The sequence below is a fragment of the Haliotis asinina genome, chromosome 16 (genome assembly GCF_037392515.1).
Source record: "Haliotis asinina isolate JCU_RB_2024 chromosome 16, JCU_Hal_asi_v2, whole genome shotgun sequence".
Lineage (NCBI taxonomy): Eukaryota > Metazoa > Mollusca > Gastropoda > Lepetellida > Haliotidae > Haliotis > Haliotis asinina.
In genome coordinates this window covers 24,991,741-25,017,644 of record NC_090295.1, presented here as the reverse complement: position 1 = coordinate 25,017,644, position 25,904 = coordinate 24,991,741, and the positions used below count along the sequence as shown (strand labels likewise).

At 38.3% G+C, this 25,904-nt stretch overlaps 2 protein-coding genes across 2 annotated transcripts in view; one reads left to right on the top strand and one right to left on the bottom strand.

Annotated features, from left to right (window-relative positions):
• Positions 1–79: 79 nt before the first annotated feature.
• LOC137268198 (solute carrier family 12 member 9-like) lies at positions 80–22,502 on the top strand. The gene is made up of 11 exons (XM_067802735.1): positions 80–520; positions 7,676–7,810; positions 8,837–8,971; positions 9,902–10,050; positions 10,881–11,058; positions 11,456–11,563; positions 14,331–14,442; positions 14,946–15,103; positions 15,375–15,457; positions 15,619–15,743; positions 16,460–22,502. The coding sequence occupies exons 1-11, from the start codon at positions 163–165 to the stop codon at positions 17,805–17,807; spliced, it is 2,889 nt and encodes a 962-aa protein (XP_067658836.1). The 5' UTR covers positions 80–162; the 3' UTR covers positions 17,808–22,502.
• A 261-nt stretch (positions 22,503–22,763) lies between these two features.
• The window catches only part of LOC137267512 (serine/threonine-protein kinase mTOR-like), a 72,797-nt gene continuing 69,656 nt past the window's right edge, over positions 22,764–25,904 (bottom strand). Inside the window, exons 57-58 of the mRNA XM_067801983.1 lie at positions 25,747–25,852; positions 22,764–24,966 (exon numbers count right to left, since the gene is read on the bottom strand). Coding sequence (XP_067658084.1) covers positions 24,951–24,966; positions 25,747–25,852 — 122 coding nt within the window. The 3' untranslated portion in view covers positions 22,764–24,950. The remainder of the gene's footprint in view (positions 24,967–25,746; positions 25,853–25,904) is intronic.

The window sequence follows — 25,904 nt, the reverse complement described above, 5'->3', positions numbered from 1 at the left end:
AGCATGTTTGTAAACAAACGCACGTGGCTCAAATCCTTGTGCGCATCGTACTGCGCACAAATGTGACGTCATGTCATATGCTTTCCGGTTCAGCTGACTGGACTGAGTGAATCACGGTGAATAATACAAAACCGCTATCGGTTTTGGACCAAGAGTTGACCCATGAATAGGTCATGTGCTCCTTTTAACGTCAACGCAATGGAGGATGACAAGGACCCAATCTTGTCCAACTCGACGGGTAATGTCAGCTATGGAGCTTCGGCAAATGAAACGACATCTCAAACGTCTGACAGCGTAGTTGAAGTTGCCGAAAATATTGAGACTGCACCACAGTTAAGATCTCCGTTTTACTGGTCCCTGTCGCGAAGTTTGAGTAATGCCGGCGCCACATATGTCCAAAGTGGATCAACGAGGGAGAGGAGGGCGGCGGGCAATGCCAGGCGAACGCTGGGGACATTTGCTGGGGTGTTTTGTCCCATCGCCCTGTCAATGTTCAGTACACTACTGTTTTTGAGAGGAGGTAGGTAGACCTGCAGCTGTCATTCTGCTACTCCGTGCAATATAGTTGTCATATTAGTCACGCGTGAATGAACGCTGATGTTTTAAATCGATATCGTTTTCTTTAACAGGCAATATTTCTAATTTGTATGAAAATTAAACGCGGTATTTAGCATGTTTAGAAATAATTAACATAATAATAATTTTTGTTATTGCATACTACTGTGCAGGATTCTGATAGTTTAAGTGCAAAATACCTTAGGCCTGGCTCATGTCTTATATACCATGATTGTGCGAAGAGGAAACAAGAAGTACAGTGGTGTTCCTATAATCAACAGTGTTATATTTCTTATGGTAAAGTTGACTTTTAAGATACAACCATTGGTCAAAGCTTTTTTTCTCAGTTGAATGGGTTTCTTTTTAGATCTAGTAAAAAAAATCTCTGAAATATATGGGTAAACATGAACAAAATATTTTTGTATACCTGTATGTGAGATTAACATCATGTGTTCCTTGCTTCATGATTAGGGTTCATAAGTACTGACTTGTGCCAAAAGTATTCATCACTTTCGAGTTCACATCATTTTGCATAACTGGTTGTGCTTCATAAAACTGCATTATATTTTTCTCTCAATATCTACATTTCAGGTTGATAAATGCTGTGACATTACCATTGATTACATATTAAGACATTAATTTTGCCCACTGCCTGTTGTTTTTGTTTGCCTTTAGTTGAAGCAAAACAGAAAGGCAACAGCTTTACAAATTGATCATGACATTTTCACCCCTTTCTGACTTACCACCAAGTACTCTCTGATAATAAATATCAGATATTATTTGTCTTCAATATCTATGTTGCCTCGTTCCAGCTATTCATTCATGATTCATCAAGTTGATTTGAATCACATCCTTGACAGTTAAAACAGGTTTACACAGATACTCTGCATTAGTAGTGTAAAATCGAATTTACAACCTATTTAAGCCCACACTTTTGAAAAGCAGAAGTATACAAAATCAGCTACCGGTAATTCATTTGTTGTTGCTAATTGATTTCGTCTGACCCAGTATCAGGAATTGAAAACAAATTTCGTAGGTGATATTAATATCTCAGACAAAAGAATTAGTTATCAGAGTGAAGTAACCTGCAGTTAGGCTGGAAGCGACACCCTCAGGTAACCTGGTAACAGGACTACTGACACAAAGCTGTTCTGTAGGTTGAAAGCAAACTGGAATTTTTTCATCATCCTGAACCCAGTCTGGTGCTGGTGGCAGGAAGGTACAAATGTTCATATTACTATTGATCAATATGTTTTGGCCTAACTGAGTTTATAACCAGTCAATATATGTATACAGTACCATTGCTATTCATAGTGTATTTTTTTTATTTATACAGAGTTTATAAGTGTCAACAGTCAGTATGAAGTAATGTGACATTATGGCTTAATCATGACTTGTTTCCATTGATTGCTATGTGTTTCCTTGTTGGCCAAGTTGAATATGGCTCCCAGGTGTATTTGGTATGTTCGGTTTGAACATAACATTTGTTATTGACAACTCAAGTATTTACTGCTGGTTGAGGGGTAACCATGAATGGTGAGTGTCAATAGTAAAAATGAAGATCGTGAATGATCTGTGAGAATCCTAGTTCGAATTTATCTCCAACAACTCATGTTTGTTGGGTGACTAGCAGGATGAGATGATCTGGCTCTTTGACTTCTTGATCATGTCAGTGTATCATAGTTCCGTACATCCATGCTTGTGATGTCAATCACTGGATTGTGTGTTCCAGACTACATTACCTACAGACTGCTGTTCTGAAGTTTTGTTTTAGTATTTCTCAGTGTGGCATTAATCGAACAACCTGAAAGATACAATGATGACAATAGAACACAGATGGGTTTACATATATTCTGTTAAAGTCAAGGTCAGTATATATTTCCTTCTGTTTTATTATTTTTTCCTGTAAAAACATAAGCTGATTAAGGACTTGAATTCACAATGATATTTTATTTATCGAAAGGTTCTCGTTATACTCAGCTACTCCGTTGGAATATAAAGTTTGGACCTTTTAATGGTTTGGACCTTTTAATGCTGTAATTTGACTGGTACATGTTGTTTCTGATACTGGTACATGTTATTTCTGATATTGGTACATGTTTGTTTCTGATGTGCCAAGTGCATGTCAAGTTAGATTATGGAGTAACACATTATGCATCTACAGGATGTAGTAGTCATAATATAGCTGCATGATCACACCTGAAAATGCCCTTGAAGTAAGTAAGATTTAGTGTTATCTTTGTGTCACATGGTACTCACATTCTTATCCCGATAAACATCAGGAAAGGGAATATGTATGAAGTATTTGTATGTGAACAGGATTAGAGGGTCTTTATTACACAATAATGGATGAATGATTATCAAACAATTTTTATTATTATAGGATATTTATATAGTGCACATATCCAGGTAACTTGTGCTAAATTGCTCAAGGCACGGTCATATTTTTCCCTTGATCACTGGATGTCAATCTCAATGGTCCACTTTATTATCAGTCTCAACTCCTTTGGGAGTATAGAACTCATGCTGCCCCTAGGACTTAATAAATGGGTAGGAAAACAAAATGTTATGACATATCTGTTTCATTCACAATTAAAAAATGTGAAACTAAAGCTAGGGACAAAGTAAAATTATTCGATTTGGGACATAAATCTCAAACTCATTTTGTATCCTACAAATTTATTTGTCACAAATGGTAATGACAATATAAGTTCGTCCACTAGTGATGTGAATAGGAAGTAGGAAGACGATTAGGTACTGTTTTTGTCTGCAGAAAATGATCCTGTTCATGTGTTTTCAGTTTGCCAGGCAGGGGTCAAAATAGTGCATAATTTGTGTGCCATGGCACTGTAAATATTGAAATGGCATGGTTGAAATATTTCCAGTATACCCAGATAATACACATCATAATTCATTTCATGGTAAATGCTATAAATTAGTTCAACTGCACTGATCCAAAACTTAAATTTTACCCCATGTTGTTGAGTACATGGGTAGATACAGACACTGAGGGTGGTGTTCACAGGTAGATACAGACACTTTCATTAGAGTAATTCAACCCATATGTAAATGTGAATCAGTATGTTTTAGATCATTTCCTGTGGTGGTTGCCGATTCAGTGAAAGATATTCTGACACATGATGTTATGTTACTGTGTATCAGTGGACAACCGATGTACATAAAGTCAACATGGTTTATCATGTGTATACATAGATCCTCGCCTCATCATGATATAATTAACACAACTGACAGAAATGATCATGCTACTCTATGAAGTCAGTTGGTATACTCTGTCACTGGAGATAAAGCTATCAGAGATTGATGACATTAATACACTGTAGTCATACCGAGGAGTTAAAGGTCAGGTCACAAGGTTTGTTTAGTCATCAGCAGGAGCATCTAGCCCTGACTGTCATGTGATGTTAGGAATTTAACATCTTCCTTATTGTAAATACCTTTAGTTTAGTTGGCTCATTTGTTTTAATGATTACCATGGACACCAAAGAATCATGAAATAACTTATTGTAACAGTTATTGATCTTCCATGAGTAAAGATAAGATGTATTGAATTAATTACGATAACAGAAAAAAACCATGATTAACTGATAAAGGAGATGTAATGTAAGTGAAACCTCTTAACCCAGACAAATGAAAGATAATGCTGCTGACAGTCTGAGATAAATGTGTTGTGTGCTGGCATTAGGTCGTCACTTACATAACAGTTGAAAGTTATGTGGGCTAACTATTCACTCATTGGACTCGGGTACCTGTAACAGTGTGCTCCTGGCATATTATTTTGTTTTGAGAAATACAACTTTTATGTTGGTTCTGTTTGTATCAGCAGCCGCATCACCACCACCACCACCTATAAAATGTAATTTGTCAGTGGTTTTAGCAGTGATGGAAGCATGTTGAGATCCAGCCACTGTTCAGTTAAGCATACCTTACATACAATACTGACAGTACATGTATGAGTCCTTCCTGGTGATGCAGGTCAGTGACACAGCCCTTTTGTAATTATATTTTGTTCAATCCTCACCTCGTCTCCAACAGTTTCTTTTCATTTTCTCTCTCACTCACAATGACTGTTATATTGGAGCTATACTTCTTAACAGAATTTGTCGCTGTTTGACATCCACAAACTCATATCTGTGCAAAATAGACAAATTCAAAGTTCTGAATCCCAATTCATTTGTTGTGATGTAGCTGGAATATGGCTAAAAGCAGCATCCCAACTCACTCACTCACTCACTCACTCTGAAAGTGTATCTAAAGTTGACATGAAATTGTAAAATCACATGCCCCCAGTCCAGTGTCATGACATACTGTGGAAATGTTTGTTCCTGATGTCACATATGGTAGTTACTAAGGTTACTGACATTTAGATTTTATCTGATCGATCAGAACACAGGTCACAATAGATGACTTTTCTTAAATATTTGCTGTGTGCAGGGTGTTACATTTTAATCAATTGTACCCAATCATTATCTGTGACCATGTTCAGATAAGTCTGTGACTCATTAACATTTTATATCTTTCTTTATATTTTAGTTTGAGAATACTTTTGTGTCATTTTTCAGCATTTACTGCTTAGTTATTTTCTGTGTATCTTGCAGTGAATACCTAATGTCTGGCTGAATTTGTTTTAATATGTTAGATGTGAGCAGCAGTTGTCACTGTTGTCATCAAGGATGAAGAGCCCGTCTGTTACAGTGGTAAATACTGTTGACTAGGTGTGTTCTGATTGATTGAACTAACTGTGCATAGCATTTGTCCTTGTAGCAACACTGACATGCTAAAGAAAGTCAATAATTCAAAAAAGCCAACACAAAAGTTGATGTTGAGCTTTGTTTCTGTACAATTTTGTCCATGTGACTCTTGTGAGCCATGTGTTCAGAAATCCATGAAAACTTACAGTGTTCACAGTAGGAAAATTATGTTTGCATTCCAAAAACACTTAGTCCCAAGAATCTTGTGTGTTCAGCAAATTCAGGGCGTCCCACTGTCAGATTTTAAAATTTAGATGTCGTTTCCTTGTCTTTTAGAGCATGTTGTCATTTGCAAGTCAAATTAACTGAGAGAAACTTTGTTTTATTTTGTTGCTTCCTTGGGGAAAATACTTGTTTTCAGTTACTTGTTCCCAGAACACAAAATGATTTCTGTACAAGAACACTCTGGTAGAAAATATTGTGTGTGAAATGTAGATTTATTTGTGTGTAACATGCACGTTTTTGGTTTATACGCACACTGATAACTTAGCATCAATCTGCTTAACGTAATGGTTATCATAGCAGACTAGGCAGTCTACTCCCATTTGTGAGAACTCTCAGTTTTGATACCCCAACTGTGAGACAGTGGTATGGGCAGTTAATAAAGAAAACACACCATACTCCCCTATCTGATAGAATGGATTAACCTTAGCTAATTAGGGTTTAGCTATGTTACTGAACCTTGTGAAGAGGACAGACATTTTATTCTCAAAACTCACAGAGAACATACAAAAAATGTTGATACATATCAGAACATTGAATACAGTCAAAGACAGTATGATAAAATATGGAGGTCATCACAGACAGATGATGTATAAAACTGGCAGATTTTGTTGCATCATTTAATGTCATAACAACCTCCTGTTTCAATGGGCAGTGAGTGGTTTGAAGTTCTAAATTTAGTTAATGAGTCTAAAGTATTAAGGTAAGACCAGACCAAATATATCTTTTTTATGGATCCCCGGGTCATATTTTTCCAAGACTAAGAAAAAAACTACAAGTTCCCTGTTTGAAAAATCGTAATGCTGTTTATTGGCCAAAAATGTAAACTTACAAGAAAATGTTTTTTAAGTTGTATTTTGTCCAAAACACACTTCATAAATTGCCAGAAGTAGATTACTATAGTATTTAAAAGGAATGTTACTGTGACTAGAGAGTTTATTTCCTTTTCCCTCCTGCCATTAGGTTTTCGGAGGACAAAAATCTGTAAAACAAGAAATAAAATTAGTCTGGCCTAAATTTTAAAAAAATGGCATTTAATTTACCATTACAACATAACATTTTAGTCCGGTTTGATATATTTCTTAATTTTGCAAATATACTGATGGGGTATCCATTAGTTCACTGTAAATAATAAAATCTGATTGCAATAACTGTTTTAACTATGATTAATATAAAAGTATCTGTGAACCTTTGACTGCTCATTTTGTTCACCATTATATGACAGGCCTTCAGCAAGTACCTGTGTCGACTGGTTCGCCCCCGTATCTCTGATAATCAGTTTTATTATTTCTGTATCTGTCAATGTTCTTTTTTGAAAACAGTAAATGCTCTTACACGAACATTGTCTTATGTGTTAATTAACTCATTAATAAACAATGCCTCCTATGGTTCTTCCTCTGCAACCGGATGTTCCCACTTTCATTGTAGGGATGTGGAAACACAGTTTGGAGAACCTGGGTTTTAGTAAATGGTTGATATTTTAGGCTTAGGTATCCTGGTAAATAAAGTAGAGAATTTTGATTTGTGGATATCATATGTGGACAGGGTATGCATGAACAATCACAGTAGTATCTTGAAAAGGTGAAAGTCTTGTCAGCTATTTGTATATTTTTTTCAAGTTTATGGAAGTTTTGATGTAGTCTGTTACCAAATTTGAAGATCGTCAATTGATTGAAATTAAACATCATTCCAAATTATATTTTTGAATGGTAATAATATTGACAGTATTTATAATGTGACTTTCATAGGATGGCTGTTCTGGTCAAAGCACACAATCTGATCATTATTACCTTGGTTACTCAAGCTGCCTGTTATAAGTGAAAAGGTTCAGTCTAAGTAAACTTTGTACTGTTGTTTCTTTCATCGCTATATGTACTAAGTCCCAAAACCCCAATATCTTAGAAACTGATTGTGACCTGAGCTCTATGCACACAACCACACACTGCAATCATGAATTATGAAGAATTGCAGGTGTTGAAGTTAAACAGTGTGACCTCACACTGAGTATTTGGTCTCTGCAAGTTGAGTAAGTGTTATACCTTGCCTCTGCATGTAAAGTGATCATCAAGTATGTATCGTGTGTACAGTGTGAGTTTTCAGTATGTTTATGCTGTTGTTCCATGTTTCAGGTTTTGTGGTTGGCCAAGCAGGCATCCTTGAGACAATCGCCCAACTGGTCCTGGCCTACCTGATCCTGGTGCTGACCGTACTTTCCATATGTGCTATCTCAACCAATGGTGCTGTGGAAGGGGGTGGAGCTTACTGTATCCTTTCAACTGATTGGTCACTTTGTTGTCCAACTGGAATCGGCTACAATTGATATTTCAGTTAACATTATCAAAAGTTAGAAAATCGTACTGCCATGTCAGAATGTTGAGATGTAAAATGTTCACATGACCTTGATTAAATACTTTATTTCACCTTACACATAAATATTGTTTTCTGATTAGCTGAGTGCTGTTTATTATTTTCAGTGTACCCTGTTACAAGCAAGTAGCATTTCAATATTCCCTGCTAGGAATGCCGAACTCATTTGCTACTTTGTGGTGATTCTTTATCTTGAATAACATTGAATCATGTATGGTGTACAGAAATATCAATGTTTTGTGTATGCAAATCGATGGAAGGAAGAACTGTAACTCTGCTTTCCTTGTCGTCTGCAAAACCTAGCAATTGCTACAAAAAGTTTTGTCACCATGCTTCAAACAGTTCAAAATTAACAAACACAGGTGTTCGGTAAGATAAATGCATTGTTAACTGGTACCCTGTTGCCCATGGGTTGATTGGCCAGTGAACAACAGTGAACAACAGTGAACAACTTACAATGTATCCTCTTCCCACAGAGGGAATCATATTTCCCATCAGGAAAATTTTTATGAGTTTATACTGAGCAAAAGTTAACCCTCCGCTCAAACATTTGTTTTATATCTATTGTCAGTTCCAGTTTGTTTACAGTGGTAGATTGATTTCATTGCAGTAGTATCACAAGATGACAGATTGAATGGAGAAGAGTAAATGTAGTTTAATGCCCCCTTTAGCAATCTTCCAGCAACATCACAGTAGGGGACATAAAAAATTGGCTTCACTCATTGTACCCATTTTGGGAATTAAACCCGGGTCATCGGCACTAGGTTACTCTACCGCCTTATAGGGAGAGGTGATGAATGTAGCATTGACTAGAAGCCTTTTATGTGTGTTGCTGTGATATTGGTGACTGTTGTACCAGAGAAACTGACACTTGCATACCTGTGTGATATGGGTTCGGAAAAAGATCCTTGACCCTGTGCCAGACATGATAAGTCGAGCCCTTGGACCTGAGTTTGGCGGTAGTATTGGATTCCTATTCTTTGTAGCCAATGTGATGGCATGTGCTCTCTACGTCAGTGGTTTTGTGGAAGGAATACTTCAGAACTTTGGCCCAGGAGGTAAGTTCAAGTGTTTTTCCGAAACTGGAAACATATGGGTACAAGCATTCTACCTCACTGGTTCATAACAATGGCAATTGTTCAAGGACTATACTAGGAAGTTGTTGATAAGTTTTGAATGTGCAGGATGTAGGTAAAGCTCAAGTGAAATTACAGTGTCATTCATATCAGGAATGTTGTAATGACTGCATGTGTATTACCATATAGGACTGCTAAATATAGATCACAGGACCTGTCTGAACAACCTTTTATGTTTTCACATTATTTCATCAATCATTCTGTTAAACTCATTCTGACATGATTTGTAATCAAATGTCCCCAGCTCCTTGCATGATGGTATGGATACTGAGATTTTGATGAGAATTATTTTCATAATTTGTGGTGAAAAAAAGATAATACTTAGTTATAATTTACCTAAGAATTGTTATGGAATGCTCTCACCTTAGTTGTTTTTCATGCTGTCATTTTCTTTATTCACTGGCTTGATGGAAGCTTTGTATTTGATACAATTTCAAAATCTGGCGTACATCATTTATTGATAGGAAGGAAATTGATGGTTAATGACATGTATTGATCATGTTGAGTGATTGAGTGAGTTTACTTTTATGGCGCACTCAGCAATATTCCAGCTACATGGTGGAGGTCTGTAAATACTTGAGTCAGGAATAGACAAACCAGTGATCAACTACATGAACATCGATCAGTGCAATTGGGAAGTGATGATATGAGTCAACCATGTCGGCGAGTCTGACCATCTGATCCCGTTAGTTGCCACAAGCTGTCGCCTTTTGTGGCAAGTATGGGTTGCTGAAGGCCTATTCTACCCGGATCTTCACGGGTTTGATCATGATGACACCATAAGTTATTGAGCAATGTACATTTGATTGTACACTTGTCCAACTGTGCAGTATATATGTCCTGTGTATACAGGGTCCCTGATAGGGAAGGATGGTACTGGGCTGCCGGATGATAATGACTGGTGGAGGTACCTCTATGCCACCGTCGTATCTATTGTCTGTCTCCTAGTCTGCCTCATTGGTGGTGCCATGTTTGCCAGGACCTCGGCTTTCATCCTGATGGTGAGTAGTAAATTCTTCCTTTCATATGTAAATAGCTTGCACTTGGAGGCAAAAATTATGCATCAACAAAGCAGTCTTAATATGACCTATTGACTAATTTGGAATTGATAGTGTACTCAGATATGATTTTCATGTGATTTTCATGTGATTTTGCTTCTTCCCAAGGCATTGGCATTAACTGTCTGTAAAAGGCAACCATTTCTCAACCATTCTGAAAACCAGGGCCCCGTTTCACAAAACTCTCGTAAGCCTAAGATGTCGTAACTTTTCTCGTAGCTCTCGTTCCTGGCATACTGTAACATAGGAGGTGCAAATGCTACGAGAAAAGTTACGAGATCTTAGGCTTACGAGAGTTTTGTGAAACGGGGCCCAGGATGGTATTCCATGGACTTATAGTTGGGCCACAAGTGGCCATCAGTTATTAATGTAATTTATCCAACTTCCTGACCAATCAGGGTCCATCTCTGACATGACTACAACTTGCTTCTTCCAAGATTGTGGTGCTATGTCAAAACTATTGAATTGAAATGAGTGTTTTGTTGTGTGCCTGAGATCACTTGGGCATCTTAATAACATGGAAGATTTTGAAAATATCTATGGACACCCGACAGTACACATGCCCTGCAAATCCTGCAAATGTTCTTCAATGAGTCTAGTGTTGGGTATCCCAGTGGGTAATGTGTTTACTCATCACACTGATGACCTTGGTTCACATCCCTGTTATGATATGGCTGAAATATTGCTAAAAAGGGCTTTAAAGCATTACAAAACCCAACCCACTCACTCACAATACATGCTGCCACATCTTCACATTATGTGTCCCTTGTCAGATTGTGGTGATATGCCTGCTGTCAGTCATCATCAGTATCTTCGCCATCAACCACACCATCAATGTCCGGATCCCTTTCACCAATAAAGTGGTGTACACCAACATGTCGGAAGACCAGGCCAACATCACGGGCAAATACACAGGCCTGAGTGCAGCAACCTTCAGGGAAAACCTCCTTGGTGAGTTCAGTAATTCAGAGTTATCTGATATCTACTGTCCCTCTTGTCAGAATGAAGGATCTTACGTTTAACTTGACTGTGAGCACTTAAAACAATTCTGACATCAGATGTTTATCTCCAGACCAAGCAAATGTTATTTATTTCTTTTTGTTACCCAAATGTACATTATTGCTGATTTGACTGTAAATCTTAACTCACTCACTTATCAAAGGTACAGTATTCACAATGTGTAACACTGACATTTTAGATGGACAGGACAGTTTTACTTAAACAGATGTTTAATGAAGTTAAGGTCCTGAATGTTATTCCCTTATTTCTAGTTGTCCATGTATACACATTCCCGATCTGTAACAATGTGAGAGGACAGGACAGTAGTTGTACTGTGGTTGTGTTACAGCCAACTACACTGTGGATTACAACACAGGGAACACCATGCAGTTTGCCACTGTGTTTGCCATTCTCTTCAGCAGTGTCACAGGCATCCTCAATGGGGCCAACATGTCAGGTAAGTCTGTTGGAAGATACTGACAGAATACGGATGTGTAAAACTAGTAAATTTAAGGATTTTCATCAATTTCACATGAAGTGGTATATGAAAGAAAACAAGCGTTTGCTTCAAGTACGTTTTCAGACTAAATGAATGCTTGGAAGGGCATTTTCCCCAAGTAGGTTAAAACTTTATTTGAATATTAGTTGATTCACACACTTCCAATGGCTGATAAAGCTATATTTGTTGATTCATTTATCACTGTTTTGGTTCGTCTTTAACTGTCATGAACACAGCAGGACTTGACATGCCAGGTAATCATATAGGAGGGACATGTCAACTGTCAGTTATTGATCATGTTAATGACCAACACCTGTGATAACTATCACAGTTCTAACTTCTGGCATACTCATAGTAAAAGTAACAGGTTGCATTATGGATGCCCAACAACAGTTCATGCAAAATACATCAGCTATACTGTCATTTTCTGCTTTGGTTTGTCACAATCTGGTTATTGTAGATTGTAGAAGTACTGCATTTAGGCCATTGATGACTCTTACTGAGCCACAACTGTGTGCTAAGTTGTCTGTGCTATTTGCTGTGTAGAATAGTGTAGGTTGGGCTAACCAAATGGGCTAATCACAATTCATCCTGATCATCTTTTTAGGATTCTTAGCAGCAAATGTGTTTAACCAGTGTGCTTAGCATCTGACCAGCATCACATTATCTTTGCTCTCTTGAACCTCCATCACTACGTCCCTTTTGAAACTCCTAACAAAATACCACACTTAAGGCAACATACCCAGTCATCACTTAGTCCTTAACTAAAACTCCAACAAACTACCTAAGTTAAGGCAACATACCCAGTCATCACTTACGCAGTCCCTACTGAAACTCCAACAAACTACCTCAGTTAAGGCAACATACCTAGTCATCACTTACCCAGTCCCTACTGAAACTCCAACAAACTACCTCAGTTAAGGCAACACACCTAGTCATCACTTCCCCAAACCCCAACAAACTGCCTCAGTTAAGGCAACATACCTAGTCATCACTTACCCAGTCCCTACTGAAACTCCAACAAGCTGCCACAGTTAAGGCAACATACCTAGTCATCACTTACCCAGTCCCTACTGAAACTCCAACAAGCTGCCACAGTTAAGGCAACATACCTAGTCATCACTTACCCAGTCCCTACTGAAACTCCAACAAACTGCCTCAGTTAAGGCAACATACCTAGTCATCTCTCACCCAGTCCCTGTTGAAACTCTAACAAACTGCCACAGTTAAGGCAACATGCCAAGTCATCACTTAGTCCCTACTGAAACTCCAACAAACTATCGCAGTTAAGGCAACATACCCAGTCTTCACTTAGTCCCTACTGAAACTCCAACAAACTGCCACAGTTAAGGCAACATACCTAGTCATCATTAAGTCCCTACTGAAACTCCAATAATCTGTCAAATTCATCACTAAGGCTATTCTCTTTTTATATAATCATTTGTGCATATTGTTTCCCTTATCAATCCCTGGTTTGATAGTGGTCTGCATCTGACACTAGCCTGGCAGAAGATAGCTGTGGATGTACCCTGCCTCTAGTTGTCCACTGCTTGTGTTCAGGTACAGCTGTTGCCATGTGTCTCTGTCTGGTCGGCTCCCTGTGTGGGGACTATTGATTGCAGCAGCTGGTTAAACAAGTTCATACCAGTGGAGGGAGTTGTCAATAAAACTGTTCCACTCCTTATTATTATCAGTGTTAGATGCGTCAAAACATTATTGTTAGGTGGGATTTAATTGGCAGGTTGGCCCATGATTGGTGAACAGGTGACAAATCAGGTATAGAAATGTGGGTCAAGGACAGTAGTTGGATTACTATGCCCAACAGATTGACTTGTGAGTTTACAGGTATGTCCAAAGCTGATGCACGTATAGTACATGTGGTCTTGCGTCATACATGCCTCTGTTCATTTGGCAGTGAATATCAGTTTGTTGTTCAATGCCACACTCTGCAATATCCCAGCTGTATGGAGGCGGTCTGTGGATAATTGAGACAATCCAGTGATCAACATCATGAACATCAGTCTTTGCTAACCACTTGTCATAGTTAACAGCCTGTGTCCCCTAATCTGTGGTGTCTATGAGATCCTGAAATTAGGGAAACGTGTCTTCTTTAGACGAGTTTTCATCAGCAGTAAACACTAGCACAAAGGTAGCTACAATTACCTCCTTTCCAGCTTACATGGCCATGTAAGGGACCATTCATAATTTATGGCGAGGACGAGTGTGACTGTGTGTGTAATGATGATTTTAAGGAGGGGTCACCCATTTTGTTCTGGAGAGGAAGGAGGAGTCATCAGTGTTCTAGCGGGTGGGTCAGCAGTTTTGATATGCAATTTGGGGAGTGGGGTGTCACTTCCTTTGTACATAAAGTTTAAAGGGGTCATTGAATTGAGAATGGTTGTTAATGCATGCGTTACTGTATGAAAATGTATGAAGGAAAGTAATTACATGAAAGTGTATTTTTTTATTCTTCATTCATCTCTTCATTCACCTGATTTGGTGCAGCAACTTGCTATACCACATTTTCAATTGGGAAAATAGATAATTGTGCATGTGACATAGAAAACATGGTACATACAGTTGATTTAGAATAATTTGGTTGCTGCTGATGATGAGGCCCCTGATCACAATCCAGGATATATTCAGTGCTGTGTGCTGGTTGATGTGGAATGACACAGTGGGGACTACTATGCCCATGATATACCTTACACCTTCTGTACTTTAGGTGAGCTGAAGGACCCCAGTAAATCCATCCCGAAAGGAACTCTGTCAGCTGTGGGCTTCACCTTCTTTGCATACCTATTCCTCTCCATCCTCATTGGTGGATCCTGCTCCAGGTGAGTACCATAAGGCAGTGTTTTAAACCCTCTATTGGCCTATAATCTTTACATTCAGTTCAAGACTGTCTGTTGACCTAAAGTCTTCACAGTAAGTTCTAAAACATCCTGTTGACATAAAGTCTTCACATTCACTTTTAAGTCTGTCAATGGACCTTTAGTCTTCAAATTCAGTTCTATAACTGCCTATTGATCTAATGTCTACATATTCGGTTCTAAACAGTCTACTTACCAAAAAAGTCTTCACAGTATGTTCTGAAACAGCCTTTTGACCTAAAATCTTTACAGTAAGTTCTAAAACAGCCTATTGACCTAAAGTCTTCACATTCAGCACATTCAGTTCTAAAACTGTCTACTGATCTAATTTTTGTTTACAATGAAATATCAGCAGTGATCATTTTCAAATATCCATTGTGTCAAAACTATTTCAGTGTTTCTTGTATAACTGTCGCCATGAATTTATGTCAAGGAAGCAGTGTATGTGAGTCTCAGTATTCTTCCAGGTTCCTTCTGAAAAATGACTATGTGTTCCTGCAACAAATCAACGGATGGCCTCCATTCGTGGTGATTGGTATTTTTGCTGCCACACTGTCAGCAGCCCTGGGAAACCTTATAGGTGCTTCTCGTATATTGGAGGCTCTTGGAGTGGATCAGCTGTTTTGTAAGTTACACTCCAGGATTGTTTGCTATGTAACAAGTAACACTACAATCTATATTGTATGAGGGATTATCCTTGAATTCCAAAGTGTCTGTGGCAGTGAAAATAGGAAAGTTAGTATTGTATAAATTTGTACTTTTTAAAGTCCATATTTCTCAAGTGTTCACTTTGATATAAGGGAACATAAGTGTTTCTGTAGCAATCAGCACTGTTGAATTGAATAATATTATTTCCAGTTTGGGTCAACACTGAAAAAGAATACATATTTTTCCAGGGATTTTCCTGAAACCTGCAACAATCACGACAAGGGGAGGTAACCCTATCATGGCAGTCATCATCACCTGGGTTTTAGTGCAGGTATGCTCACATACACATACAGACATTTAGGTGTAAATATTTTCATGGAATACAGTGATATGTCCAGTTTCATCTTTTCCAATGCTTTTTAATATGGTGTTTGTTCATTTTGTGCATGAGCAATGAAAGCTAGTGAATAACACTGCATGGTCTTGTTTCAGTGCATCCTGTTGATCGGCTCCTTGAACGCCATTGCCCCAGTAACTTCAGTGTTCTTCTTGTTATCGTATGCTGCTACCAATCTTGCCTGTCTGGCTCTGGAACTGGCGTCTGCCCCCAACTTCAGGTAGGAGCTGACATAACCTGAAATAGGTTCCTTGCAAGAGTCCTAGTTTGGACAAGCAGCAATGTGTTTTGAACATTAAAAACAGTTGAGAATGTGTGTATCTATCTTGTCGTGTTAGTGACTTACATAAGCAACTTGTTACTCAAGTCTGTTTGCTGGACTGGTACAGCATAGACTGGTGCTCATGCTCACAACCATTGTGTTTTTTGGCCTGTAGGTCACTGTGATTCAGCTGGAATATTGCTGTTTGCTGTGTAACTACGTATAATAGTAAATGACTTTCCATCTAAATTATACCATTTTTGTTAAACGGTTTAATGATTTAGTATCAAATGATTGAAAGCAAATCATTCGTGAGTTAGAAAAAAATGGTATTTCACGGAAGCAAGCTTAGTATTCTGCTTATTACTGACCAACATAACTGACAGAAACTGCCTACAGTGTGATGACTCTCAGCTCTCCAAGAGTCAAGCAAGGCCTAATACCACTGAGACAGTTATTGGGATTGTGACGCCATTGCTGTAAACAGTATTACACTAGTGCAATATTGCCATAAAAATGTTACACTGCAGTATCTTCCATGGGCGAGTAATAGGGACATTTAGTCAGTCTTTCCGTGAGTGCCATGTGCTGTGTACCCAACATCAGTGCAGAAGTTTCCCCATACCGAATTTCCTGTGACTGCAGTCTTATATGTAGGTGTTCTTTGTCCACAGACCTACGTTCCGTTACTTCACGTGGTACACATGTGGCTTGGGCCTGGTGGGCTGCATGGTGATGTGTTTCCTCATCAGTCCCATCTACACGTCCATCGCACTGGTCATCATGCTGCTGCTGGTCATCCTACTGCACTTCCGCTCTCTGCCTACGTCCTGGGGCTCCATCAGCCAGGCTCTTATCTTCCACCAAGTCCGAAAGTACCTCCTCATGCTGGACTCACGCAAGTCCCATGTCAAGTACTGGAGACCACAGATTCTACTCATGGTAGCCAACCCAAGACAATGCTGTGAACTGATGGACTTCATCAATGACATTAAGAAGAGTGGGCTGTACGTTATCGGTCATGTGAAAGTTGGCCGGCTAGAAGATTACCCCACGGACCCTATCCTTGACACACAGCCTCACTGGCTCAGCCTCATTGATCATCTCAAGATTAAGGCATTTGCAGAGCTCACCCTTGCAAACAGTGTCAGAGAAGGATTGCAGCATCTTATCCGTGTGTCTGGACTTGGCGGAATGAAGCCTAACACAGTGTGTCTTGGCTTCTATGATTCCTCTGAACCACAAGACACATTACTAAAAACAAAAGTTCGTCGTAGAAGATTCTTTGGAAATGTGGAAAATGAAAGTTTTTCTCAGATAGAGGGATACTTCGTGGGGCCTCGTGATGGGACGAGTCCAAAGAATATATTATCAGAGACAGAGTATGTCAACATGATTAAAGATTGCCTCAAACTGGGAAAGAACCTCTGTCTTTGTCGCCATTTTAACACACTGAATAAAACAGAAATCCTTCAGTCCGACCTGAACTCGTATATTGATGTGTGGCCAGTGAATCTGTTCCGTCCTGAGACTGCGAGCTACTTCGACAACACCTGTCTCTTCCTCCTTCAGCTTGCCTGCATTCTTAACATGGTGCCCCGTTGGAAATCTAAAACCACTCTACGAGTGTTCCTGATGGTGAATGCCCAAACAGATAACACGATTCAGAAGGAACAAAAACTGGACATGTTCTTGCGTCAGCTTCGGATCATTGCCAAGATTCAAGTGATATCCTGGGACCATCTCCAGCCGTACATGCGCAGCCCGTACATAGAAATGGACTTTGACGGATCACACATGCAAGATTATTATGAAGCACCAGACGATTTTGTGAAAGCAATGAATGAACTTATTATTGCCAATTCCAGTCGAACAGCTGCCAGTTTCCTCTATTTACCCAAACCACCAACTGAATCAGCTATGTATGGGAAATATTTATACCATCTGGACATGCTGACTGCCAATTTGAAACCAACCATTATGGTGCAAGGTCTACATCCTGTTACCTCTACTACACTATGAACAGTATATGTTTGTTATTGAGGTGTATACAATGTCTGATAACAACATCTGACATTATGATGGTGTGTTCTTTTTGAGGGTCAGTATAGTTGGTTTGTGTCCATCCATGACTATAACTGCTGTTTGTCAAGAATGCAATTTTGGTATATGAAGATGGTCAGTTTACTGCCAATAATTATGAAATAAGTGTCATTTGTACTGAACCATTTGCTAAATGATACTGTAACCTGTTAATCACATCAGAATCTTCTCAGATCTCAAGGGGAGATCATGGGATATACACTAATACAGATAACTGTGTTGCCATGGAAACACATGAGCAAACCTTTCACTGCCTAGTGGTGCTTTTGAGTATAGTGGTGAGGTTATAGTATTGTAGAGGAGCCCAGTATTGTTCCCTGTTTCAGGGTATTTATACTAGTCTTTCATAGTCTAGGCTGCTTCTGTGCACCATTGTGAGAGTGAGACTGTTGGTTGGTGACAGCATGAACCTACAGGTTCCTTGTTCCATGGCCACCTGTCTTCAGTTGTCAGAATATCTGGATATTTCATGAATGTAAGAGATGAACACTTGAAGTAACACTGGTATGATATCAAGGTGAACCAGTAGTAAAGTATGACAGTACATGTTATGACTGATAGTGATTTTAGGAAAGGAAATTTCAAAGTTGATGTACAGTGGAAGCTGTCTTACTCGAACCCTAAGTAACACTGTTTTCTATATAATTTGGTCCGAATTGTTGGTCCCGGCAGAAGTTAACTAAGTTATCATTACATATAGGCTAACAAATTCGGACTTCATGTAACTCGGATTTCGGACTGAAATCTCCGCCCTTCAAGGTAATTTACTATGAAAACATCGCTAATTAAATCGGACTAGCGGGACTGTCTATGCGGAAGTGCTTTGTAGTTAGCTGATTACCGACTTCAAATGGATTATCAGGTGTGATGATAACCAATTAACAAAAGGAATTAACAAAGAAGTTCAGCAAGCTGACACGACTCGCTCCGTGTCATTTTGAAGGTATGCGATTTTGTTATAAAAAGACGATGCTCCAGTAATTTCTCATCAGTGACAAAATTCCTGAACCAATGATATGTTGTATTTGCTGATTTCTGTGGAGAAGATTGAACCATGTGCGCTTCCGTACAAGGGCGTTACCCCACGAAATAGCAAGTAACACGAAAGCATGGTACGTCACTTCTAGCGCTTTTGCTTACGGATAAGACACAAAATGTGTGTTGCATTGGAAACCACTGGACAACAGAGCATTCTAACAATAAATTATTTATAAAAGATGAGGTGATATTTATGGACGGAATTACAGTTTTGATAATCTACTGATATGCAATAATGTCCATGATCATCTTTTGCGATATTACCCCGAAAACACGTTACATCATGGTAAAAGTACCGTGCCTGTGTAGCTCCTGGTCAAGGGAGCTAAGTCTTGACTCTCACCAGTCCAATTCGGACTCTTCGTAATTCTGATGAGTCTGAATTAGACAGCTTCCACTGTATTTGGAATAGTAAGGCATCATACCTCTACAGTTTGTTAAACGTTTAAAAATCGTTTGACAGGGCCTTCCTTGTTTGGGTTGCCTAATGGTAAGTTGAGTAAAACTGTCACTATCCTCTTGTCATTCCTGGCCAAGGGGAGAAAATGTGACCAATGTTGACACAGGTATGTCACTGTTAATAGTGGACAGATCTATGCAGATTGCTGCCATGGTATACTGCTGGACGTCAGCCTTGATGGTGAACACAGCTGTTGTTGTCCAATATGTCGACCTACGAGGAGACAGCGTGTCGGTATGCTGACACTATCGATTGGGTACCTTCAGAGCAGTTTACTGTCGATAAGCAATATCAAACTATACACCATTAATGGATAACTATCGCACTGTTTTAATATCAATACTTATATGCATAATACTTTAAGCATTTTTAACTTAAGGAGCAAAAAACAAAATTGGTGTCTTGGCATCGACAGGATGTGTTTATATGTAATTCATAGTCCCTCTTACTAGTCTTAGCTCAGTTATTCTCTGTTAAACAAGCAAGTAGGAGTTGAATCAGGGAGACCATAATGACAATACAATCAAAAGAGAACGGACATAATCAGTACAGGGATGATATTGATATTTTCACATTTTGGCACTTATTTTGATGTCAGAATATTTTGTGATATGTTATCAGGAAAATAGGTTATTTTCTTCCCTTGATGTGCAATATGTATGGTTGTGTCATGGGCATTTCTAAGGAGTTGAAAACACAATTCATGGATACCTACTTCTTCAATAATATTTTCTAGTGTACTACTGTTGCCCCTTATTGACACAGATGCCAAAGTGACAATATATTGAAGAATTTGTTGTCTTGCGTCTATTTTGATAGTAGGGACAGCTTATCCCATATTTGTACGTTGGGTTAAGTACAGTGTACCAAGAAATGTATTGGGGGGAAAAATATTTGACAATCACTTGACTACTTTGCTTGTGAGCCGATGTTATGATCAGAACCAGAAAGTTCTTGTAAATATTCCTGTATCATCATTTTGTATGAAATTATAATTGAAATTGAAATTGATTTTTTACCTCAAGTTAATCATGATCTTAAAAGCAGTGTAGATAGTTAAGCTGATCAGAACTATTTCAGATTTCTTCTGTCTTTTTCCAGAAACAGACCATACTGTGCTGAATTTTGATATGAATATTGTGTCCATATATCTATTTTAGCATTGTTAAATGGTTTGTACAAAGTTATATTTGTTATTTATTAAAATGTCTATTTGCCGATCCATAAAACTAATATTCTATTTTATTTGTTCTTAGGTTTACCTTTTGAAAATCTTGCAGAACATCTGATATCAAATATTCGGTAATAACAGCTGACTCTTTGTGACACATTTCTGTAACCAACAGCAAGTAGAACATTAGCTAGGCATGACCTTAATAATCTGTAACTCCGTGGCCCCTTTTAGTTTACTTCAGGTTATTTCAGACAGGCTCAGATAACAAGCAGAGATGCCCATTCCCAACTGTAGCTACCTCCAAACCATATTTGGCAGCCACTCCATGGACCCGACATTCTTTTATGTATATATTGACTACAATGACTTGAAAAACTCTTTGCCCATATTTCATTTTCTGTGAACTGTTCCGTCAGTTTTGTATTGTCACCTTACCGACTGATGAAATAGGTGTTGGGTAGCTAGCTTATTTTGATGACAGTATCTGGGTTTTGTACAAGGCTTTTATTTTTGTATTGGAGCAAAGAACAAAATTAATATCGACATTGCACGGTTCTTCTTCGTTGTCAGCCTTGTCCATTGTGTGTGATGCACAAAGTTATACCTCTCTGGGATCATTGTCCTTAGTGTGTGACATGCAAGGTTATTCCTCTTTGTGATGATTCTCCAGTGTTGGAGTGACAGGGTTATTCCTCTTTGTGATCGCTGTTCATGTGTGGGGATGTAGCTGGGATGAGTGTCCGTGGTGTGTGACTTCCCTTTGTCATCATTCTTCAGTGTTGGATGGACATGGTTATGTCCCTTTGTGATCATCGTCCATGTTTTGGGACGTAGGCGTAGCTGGAATACTTTTCCTTGGTGCAACTTGCAAGAGTATTCCCCTTTGTGATGATTCTTCTTTGTTCAACTTAAAGATGTATTCCTCTTCGAGATCATCGTCCATGTGTTGGGATGGTAGGTGTAGCTGGAATACTTTTCCTTGGTGCAACTTGCAAGAGTATTCCCCTTTGTGATGATTCTTCATTGTTCAACTTAAAGATGTATTCCTCTTCGAGATCATTGTCCATGTGTTGGGATGGTAGGTGTAGCAAATGCAGATGTAAATGTACAAGATATTATATTTTTGCAAGCATTAGAATTCCAAGATTATTATGCCATGTGATAATGTGGGCAAACATTATATGCCATCATATAGTTTTGCATCTAGTTTGCCTGCTTGTGGAAGTATAGTGTACACGTCAAGTCCCAAAATCAAAGTTGTTAAGTATCCTGTTACTGAGTATGTTAGATGTTGATTGTCTTATATATTCACACCAAAATCTTGCATGAAGTGCTATTTGTATGTTAATGTGTAATGGCTAAACAGTATTGCTTACATCTTCCAAATAATGTTTGCTGAGCACTCTGTTGTCTCTATCACTACTTAAATGAACCATTGTGAATGAAATATGATTACGAAGCATATGTATAAAATAATAATTTGTGCATTTGACGTAGAAGTAGTGTAACTAACCTCTTAAAATCACCCGTGACGATCTATGGTAACCCATCCTCAAATTGAATCTCAAACCTGAGGTTAAGAACGTTGCTTGTTTGACCCTCCCATCTGAACCTTATCGTTGCACTGATCGAGAAAATGATGACTGGTCGTGCTATGAAATATCCTGTAAGGTTAATGTCTCGCTGTTGCTTGCAAGGTCTTAGTGTTTGTTCCGAGACGTACTTGTGTAAGTGGATCATCTTTATTGTCAGCTACTGTCCTGGGACCAGCCAGTTGTTTTGGATGTTAATTTGTCACACATACACAGTATGTTAAACCACACTATGTACATCCTCTAACTTATTTCACCTTATCCTTATTTCAAATGTATTTGTATATACATTGTATTATTTGTTTTCTGCAATAGTGGTCACACACAATATTCGATGAATAAATGAGTATTGTAAAATCTTGGGGTTTTGTTACAGTCAGCCATTCAGGTCAACAGGGAAAGAAACCTTTCAAAACTATCCACTAGACCAAAGGGCCAGTGAGTGGACAATAACTAGTGATCCAACATTTGTAGATTTTCTTAACTATCAATACAAAGTTCACTGAAAAATTATCATTTAGTGGTCCAAATGAATTATTACAAGGCAGGGACCACAGGACCAGGGTAAAAAATTTGACAAATGTCATGAGATGGTAACAGTAATGCTCCAGTAAGTTTGAATGTTTTATTTTTCTGTCAACAAGGGTTACAGTCTCTGACTGGTACATTAACATAACCAAAGCATGTAAACGCGATACACTTAGTGTTCATATTATTCCAACAACATGAATGGCATTCTACAAAATGTCTCTCTGAGATACAGTGGAAACATTCAGTCATGATTCTTGTTTTGGCACCTGGTTTGTAAATACCACATTTGAATTTTTAGAAATCCAGTCACGCCTGTATGATGGAATTCTTATAACTTCTTTTCTTAATCTGAATGTTAATCTGAAGTAAAGCCATTTGTATATTTGGCTGGAACTGCTGGAAGGCAATCATTTGCATTAATTTTATCACTGAATGATTTCTAGTGAGCTGCATGTATGCCTGTTCAATTTACCTTTATCATCTAATTCAAAAACCTTTGTGCAAAATATAAAATGTGACTAGTGACAATTACCAAGATGAAAGACTTAATAAGCAATGAACAGGTGGTTGACACAATGTATAAAACCAAGTTCAGTTTGTACCTGAACGGCCTCTAAAATCACCTTACAATCATTTCTGGACACATGTGAGACATAGCAGTATTTTGACCTGACATTCATTGATTGCATGATATACAGACACTATTACATGACACAAAACATGTTTGAGGGCTTGAACACATTACAGGAGTCACTTTCAAATATGACCAAGCCTTGCTCAGTGCATGACACATTATCATTACTTCATTTATCAACAAGTAACATCAACAAATCAACATAAACATATACACAATTGATATATACTACATTTGTGGCAGTAGAGAAGTCTGTTTCAACCTGGATCATTTTGGGGAACCAGGGTGCAGCTTCTATAAGTAGGGCTCTCACTTTCTTCAAAAACAGGAAATAAATTCTTACCCGTCGGAATGCTTTAACCAGTTAAGATGACCTTGACATCAAGAGTGTGATAGGGACATATATGAACAGTCTCTTCACGATCATTGATTCATTGTCCATTATTCTTCTCACAGTGAAATTGTTTTTAATTATAATTTCATTTACTGTTGCTGAAAACCACAAGCACCAGAAGTTGATGACAACAAGCACAGAAAAGCATGACCTAAGATAGTTCAGTGACTGACGTTGTAAGGGTTAGTCATCCACAGATGTTGAACAAGTTTGCATAATGAAAATGATCCTGTCTGGCAAACAGTTGTTATGTACATCACTCTGCTGCACAATGCACTAACTCATAGACTTGATCTGCACAGTTAGTGCAGTCACAGACAGCTGGGAATCAAACTCCAAGACTCAAATAAATCTCATATACTACATTCAACTATGCACTTCTGTGTACCAGACATTTATGGCACTGTCTTTGATTAAATACTAATGTTTACCAACCACAATTACACAACACACAAACAAACAGGAGCCTGAATACCAATGGAAACCTGAACCAGCCTAATCCTGACTTATGTGATTTACTGATTATAAGATGTTCACTGCACATGAGCAACTAAAACTAGTTTTGAGTTTCAGTCATGTTTGTATGTTCATAAATCATTGTTTAAACTATAAATCTGGTCCCTGATAATAAGCTTTTTTGATTGGAGCCAGGACTAAAATAGGAAAGAAGTGTTCACTCAAGATGAAGAATAATCTGCATTAGACTCCAGTCCCGATGGTACATTGGCAGAGGTAGTTGTGACTGCATTAGCAGTCTACAGGTCAAACCATACCTCCCAGTGGTACATTGGCAGAGGTAGTTGTGACTGCATTAGCAGTCTACAGGTCAAACCATACCTCCCAGTGGTACATTGGCAGAGGTAGTTGTGACTGCATTAGCAGTCTACAGGTCAAACCATACCTCTGTTTCTCTTATGCACTTGCTTACTTGTAATTTATAGGTTTAGCAATGCAAGGTATATTTTGTAAGAACTATTCCTGTGCTTACAGAGTCAGATAGATGCCACAGTGCCAAGGTCATGGGAAATGAAGTGAATCTGTTGCCCAAAACAGCATGATGATGCGAGCGTTGAACAATGGAACTACTCAGCCATTGGATAGCCTATTGTTAATCAACCTGCAACAGTTTGACAATGCAGCAAGTCCTTATATACATGGCTGTTAAAGTGCTCTCTCTTTGTCATTATTTACATATAATGATGTACATCTTCATATCTTGATTAAAGTGGTGCTTCCAGATCACCAGAATGGACACCTGAAAAAAACAACCACAACAGAAATTGATAAATAGCATACATGCTAAGAATGAAATGACACAGCAGAGTAATGATACTTATCTCAATACATGGGTCATGATACAATACATATCACAATACCTTGTTCATGATACAATACATATCACAATACCTTGTTCATGATACAATACTTATCAAAATACAGCTTAATAATGGCACATAACACACCACAATACTCTGATCATGAAATGACACATATCACAATACACTGATCATGAAACGATACATATCACAATACACTGATCATGAAAAGATACATATCACAATATATTAGTCACACTAACATATGTACTGTGTCTACTTCAAATGTGTGGAAATGTCTTCACTAAATATTCATGTTCAGAAAGAAATGTTAGCTGAAGAATCATGTTTCAAATGACTGTGTTTAGTAGTGAGCACAAAACACTAATTACAACACATATTTGGTGGAAAAGAATTCTAGAGACCATTGAGAGTGTAGCAAGTAACATATTGCCTTATACTGATACAGACAAAGACAATTCAAACGGAATGGATGCAGGAGAGAAAAATTTAAAAGTAGGGCTTGGATTTGACATTGCATTTTTGTATCTATAGCAAGCATCCATTGATGACTTCAAACATTCCAATTTTCCAGCAGTTTTCTTAAAGATCCTTTATCATACTGTTTAGCTGTTATGATAATTTTCTGAAACTAGTTTCCATCTTTGTGCTGTTTCTGCACAGTTACCTCCCTTCATTTTCCAAGGGAGAGTACTCACCAGCCTATGTAGCACTGACAGAGATTCTCATGTGATGTTGCCTGATGTATCAGCAGCTCCACCTGCTTCCTCACATCAATGGCATCCTCTGTGCTGAAGTCACGACCTGGAATATATATATGCTCCTTCATCTGAATCAAGCAAACTAGAAAAAAACA

Excerpts from the sequence above, each read along its gene's own strand:
- LOC137268198 (XM_067802735.1), top strand. The coding sequence starts at position 163 with ATGAATAGGTCATGTGCTCCTTTTAACGTCAACGCAATGGAGGATGAC. Across the intron at positions 7,811-8,836 it reads GGAAGGGGGTGGAGCTTACT|ACATGATAAGTCGAGCCCTT; the intron begins GTATCCTTTCAA and ends ACCCTGTGCCAG. Across the intron at positions 11,564-14,330 it reads CAATGGGGCCAACATGTCAG|GTGAGCTGAAGGACCCCAGT; the intron begins GTAAGTCTGTTG and ends TCTGTACTTTAG.